The sequence below is a fragment of the Solanum lycopersicum genome, chromosome 4 (genome assembly GCF_036512215.1).
Source record: "Solanum lycopersicum chromosome 4, SLM_r2.1".
In the NCBI taxonomy this organism is placed as follows: Eukaryota; Viridiplantae; Streptophyta; class Magnoliopsida; order Solanales; family Solanaceae; genus Solanum; species Solanum lycopersicum.
The window spans coordinates 63,710,323-63,715,916 of NC_090803.1; the positions used below are offsets into that span (position 1 = coordinate 63,710,323).

The 5,594-nt window shown below is 32.4% G+C and overlaps 1 protein-coding gene across 1 annotated transcript; it reads right to left on the reverse strand.

Moving 5' to 3' along the window:
• Positions 1-1,119: 1,119 nt before the first annotated feature.
• LOC101268678 (protein DETOXIFICATION 48) lies at positions 1,120-4,249 on the reverse strand. The gene is made up of 2 exons (XM_004237993.4): positions 3,398-4,249; positions 1,120-2,950 (listed from the first exon to the last, which is right to left on the reverse strand). The coding sequence occupies exons 1-2, from the start codon at positions 3,530-3,532 to the stop codon at positions 1,433-1,435; spliced, it is 1,653 nt and encodes a 550-aa protein (XP_004238041.2). The 5' UTR covers positions 3,533-4,249; the 3' UTR covers positions 1,120-1,432.
• Between the last annotated feature and the right edge of the window lie 1,345 nt (positions 4,250-5,594).

Below are 5,594 nucleotides of genomic sequence, written 5' to 3' on the forward strand. Positions count from 1 at the left end.
AATAAAAATAATCTCATAATACCAATTTTGGAAAGTAGTACTGGTTGTGTTCTAGCTAAACATTAAATCAAAAACAAAAAAAGAAAAAAAAATTAAAGTAGAGAATATAAATAAACATATAAGAAAGGTGACTTTTGAAGTAAGGATGTGTTGTAAAGCAATTTAATTATAAGAAAATGAAGAAACCCCTCCATCATCAAAATTAATGAAAAGATATATACTTGTTATTAGATATGTAAAGAAAAAGAAAAGTGTGTAAATAATAGTATTTTGTTAGCGTTGAGTTGAAGTTTGATGTTTAAGTAATGTATAGTAGTACTAATTAATATAATATATAGTGTATGTATGGAGATATGCTTAATTAAAACTTTTCCATATTAGGTATTGATGAATGTGTGGCCTTATATGGTATAAGGGAACAATTAGAAAGCTTGTTAGCTAGGTGTATTCTACATATATTTCTCTTGCTCCCACTTCTTCAAACAACCGACAACACTTTTCCCCTCTTTCAATACCAATATAATTAAAATATTGACGGTGTAAAAAATATTTATATAATCATATTATATTTATACTATCATGTCATATAAATGATATGTACATGTAATTATTTTTTGAAATATATGATTTAAAATCTTAAAAAAATAAGTATGTTATCTGTTTTAATAGGTAAAGATAACTCGATGGCATTATAATGTGAATTCATTCATGACTCATTTGTATCATTTGATAATAGGGTAAAAAATGATAACTAACATGTTATTACGGGTAAATGATTGAGTCGGTGCAACATCTGATATCCCATAAGGCGGGTAAATAATTGAGACGGTGCAACATCTGATATATCCCATAAGGGAGGCTAGGGATCGCTTTCACCAGCCAACGCCATCTCAGTCGAGTTCGTCTCATCCGACTTACTTAGTGTAGTTTACGTTTTTATATAATTTATAAGTTATTACACTAATGGATTTATTTAATACAAATCCGAAGAATAGCAATTCCGAGGTGGAGAGTTATTTTCAAGGTTGAAACTAATATATGCACAAACTTTAAAGGGATTCTCGAGTAGGATTAGTTTTTTTATGAGAATTAAAGTAGGAAGTAACAACCAATAAGAAATAAACTATAAGAAGATGATACATGTTCTATTCCATATTATTATTATTATTATTATTACAAGATACATGATGGAAATTAAAAGAAAAAACATATAACAAAGCTAGCTAGTAGTTTTATATATATATATATCCTCATGATCATCAAATACACTCTTTTGATCATCAAATGTTAACATGATTAGTCTATAAAATCCCAATGAACAATTTTTCACATCAACCCATCCAAGGGTATTAAGAGGGACCCAAAAAAAAAAAAAGTAAAAATAGAAATGGAGAGAGTTAATCCAATCAATGCACAATAATCTCTGAATTAATTAAGTAGTTGAAGATATAAGAGGGTCTGTATCAAGTGAAGCATCTTCTGATTTCATCAAATCATCTTCCTCTTTATTGCACAAAATCTCTTCAAGATTATTACTAATAATATTATTATTGTTTTTTTTCTTGATCTTTTTCTTGTCCAAATTAGGCATTGTGACTGGCAAGGAAGTTGATTGTGTTAACTGTTTTGATCTTTCCACTTGAACTTTCCAATCAGTTTTGCACAATACATAAAGCATTAGTATTGCACATGATGCCTGTGCTGCAAGTAACCCAATCCATAATCCACCAAACCCCTTTTTCAATATAAATCCAACAAGTATAGCTACTGGCATTCCAACTAAATAAAATGAGCCCAAATTAATATTCGCACCAATTGTAGGCCTTGCACTTCCTCTCAACACACCACAACCTGTTGTTTGTGGACAATTTCCCAATTCACAAAGCCCTACAATTGGCAATGCAATTGAAGTCAATTTAAGTATCTCAACATCCTTTGTGAAAAGACCACCCCATTTATGCCTCATCAATGTTGCAAACAACATTGCCCCCAGTCCCAATGCCATTGCACAAACAAGGGAAACGATCATCGATACCCGGGCCCTACCAGGCCGGTTAGCACCCAGCTCATTTCCAACTCGAGTTGAAACACCAAGGCTTAGGGAAGATGGGAAGACGTAGACTAAAGAAGTAGTTTGGATTAATATCCCCATAGAAGCAATTGTAGCTTTAGGATTAGGCAATAGTCCACATAACAGTATCATAAATTCATACCACCACCACTCTAGACAAACAGAAACGCACGTTGGAATGGCCAACGCCAGCAATGAGGACCATCCCCGAACACAATCCATGCTCGGGGCAACCCATGAATCCTTATATACACCGGAAAAGTAAACAAAAGAGCAGAGCAAGAGAAAAAAGTTCAAATTAGTTAAGACCATGGCTAGAGCAACACCAGCAATACCCAAATCGCAGTATCGCACGAGGAGGAAGTTGAGTGGGACATGTAGGAGTACAGAAATAGCAGAACAATAAGTTAATGGCAACGTAATATTTTGTGTCCTAAGATAAATCCGAAGAGGATGGAGCAAAGATAGGAAAAAGAGATCAGGAATCGCAAAGAGAATGAAAGTATGGGCCATATTTGAAATATCTTCATCTTGACCACACCATAAAAGTATTGTTTTCATGTTTAGCCACATGAAAGAGATAGGGATTGAAGTTGAAAGTAAAAGAAGTACTGTTCTTTGAAGGGTAATTCCAAGAAGTTTCATTTGTTTAGCACCATAAGCTTGTCCACAAATTGGTTCCATTCCCATAGCTAAACCAGAGATTACAGAGTAACCAGTTATATTAGCAAAACCAATTGAAAGAGATCCTCCAGCTAGCTCAAGTTCACCTAAATATCCAAGAAATAGCATCGAGATCATCGATCTTGAATAAAGAACCAGCCCTGTTATTGCTGTTGGTCCGGCAATCTTACCTATTTCTTTCATTTCTTCAAAAGCCTGAAATTTTTAAACAAACAAAAAAAAGTTATAAGTTATATTGTTACGAGAAAGCGCGAAGATATAACACGCGGTCTATTTTCTAACCAATGTGAGACTGTAACATAAAAAAAAAAAAAGAAAAAAACTTTACATGCATAATATATATATATATATATATATTATATGTATGGTGGTTGGTTGAGGTGGAAGAAAAGATTTTTCGCAAAAGAAATCAAAAAATAAGAGTAGAATATTGTGAGTTAAGAAGTACTTAATTTTGCTTTACCACTAAACAAAAAGGTTCTTTAGAGTCGCAGGGGTTAAAAGAAAAGTTGTGTTTGTTGAATTTATATATATACGATGTAATTTTTCAACGAACTGAACCCTTGTGCTAATGTAGCTTAGTTGGGGTATAGGGGGAAAAGATTTTTTGTTTTTATTTTTTTTTTATGTGTATATATTTACCTCAGATGGGGTTGGCCATTTATGAAGTTGTTCTTCATCATCAACTTGAACATCAATTGGTTTGTTTGAGTTCACAAAATGGACTTTTTCATTGGAGACAAAGGAGGATGGAGAAGAAGGCTTAGGGTTGCACATAGTTTTCTCTATCTATATTTCTATCCTAGTTTCTTTCTTGCTTTGGTAAGCTTGAAGATGCAAATAGTAGACTAGTAGAGATAATAAATATTATGGTTTTGTGGGCAACACAAGGAGAAAAAAAGAAAGAAATAAATAAATAATTTTTTTTTAGAGAGAAACCTTTGTTTGAGGGGCTTTTAATGAGGTATATATGTTTTTGTTGTTTTAGAGCTTTGAATGCAAGTAAGGGTGCAACCAAGATGTGTAGTATATATATACATGCAAGAATTTGACCCTACATAGACGTGTCGCTATATGATGATGCTCAATTTTGCCAATAAAATGCGGCTCTTGATGAGAAGAGAGATTAGGGTGGGGTGGGGGTTGGGTGGAACGGGCTGAGCAGAGCTATAATATTAAGTACGAATTTAAATGAATTTCATGTATTTTTTTTCTCATAAATCATATATTTGTATGAGAAAAGCAATGAAGTATGTAAAAATATATGATTATGAAATTTGTAATAATGAATTTCGTGATAAATTCACAAGGGTATTATAAACTTTAAATTCTAATTTTGGCGTTCAGTGGGAGCCGGACCTATCTATCTTGTCATTCTACTTTCTTTTCTTACAATAAAAATAAAATTCTATCTTTGATTCTTTTTCTTACTTAAATGAGTTGGAATGGACGTGTGGATTCTACCTAATGAAAAGGTAGGGCCTTGTCCATTTCAAAAGGCTATGAATTGGAGCTTTTTCCATCTTGTCTTAGTAATATAAGCAATAGTAGAAAGTAAATAGTAATAATAATAATAATAATAATAAATATTCCTAAGAAAGAGGGTGATGTTGGTCCATGAATAAAAGATGCATTATAGAATAAATTTTTTAATGGGAGCATATTAGTGTTTTACCGTCCAAACGGTTGCACTTAATGAAACCTGCATGGTTTAATTTATAAGTTTTGTTCAAAGTGTCGATGCCCTATTGGCAATTAATATATTAAAATGTTGAAGGATAATACCCTATAGTTAATTCAACACATTATTATAATTTATCAAGTCTTGGATAAGTTTTTATTACATCCCTTTTGTTAGGTTTCAATCAATTAATTAACCACCTATCCAATCGCAACCCTTTAAAAGAATTTCCTACCCCCTCCCCACACACACACACACAAAAAGAACTTTTTTCGTTCTCACCCATCAAAAAGGGAATAAAAAGATTATCTATTTTATTTTCCATATAATACAAATATTTGTTCAAATTTTTAGCTAGTTGTTTTGATATGACAATACACATATAAGTTTCTTATTCTTGATGCCTACAAATGTTCATACACAAACAAAGGTAAGGAGTGTTTTCCCTTTTCTTCTTTGAGCCATGGGGGTCTAGATCACGTGAACGAACTCATTGTATTCGTACCAACAAATTCATCTGATTGTGAGTTCAGCTTGACGTCGCTATAAGAACTCATAAACTTAAAATCATGGATCGAGATCGGGAAGTGTGGCTAAGGAAATGTTGGCATGTTGCAAGGCAAAAGAATTGCATGCATGTTACATTCCCCTCGCAGCCCATGTGATGCACCAGAGTATCGAGCATGACTTATGTTGTCTGTAACCCCTCAAACACCGTTTAAGTCTTTGGCTACTTGCAACTTTTTTGTGAGTGCACATCTGTTTTTTCTAAAATTCTGTTTTCAAGGTCCCATCTTTTTTTTGGCCTTTACATATAATTTATGTACTATTTTTTCCACTTCATTATTTATAATAATAATATCACATTATCATATAATATCAAACACCACTGTAAAAATAATAATAATAATAATAATAATGCGTTTGTGAAGACAACACGTTGTGTTGTTTTTGAAGAAGCAGCTGGAAAAGTTGTGGCCGGAATTTTCATTTTCTTCAAGTAGTGGGAAGAGAGAAAAAAATAAATAAAACTGAACGATTCCTTATATGACATTTATCATATGATTTTTAATTTTAATATTAGATATGTAATCACTAATGTTATGGTCGGTTTTGTTTGTGGGCCATTTGGTATGGGTATTTTTTTATTTTCTTTTT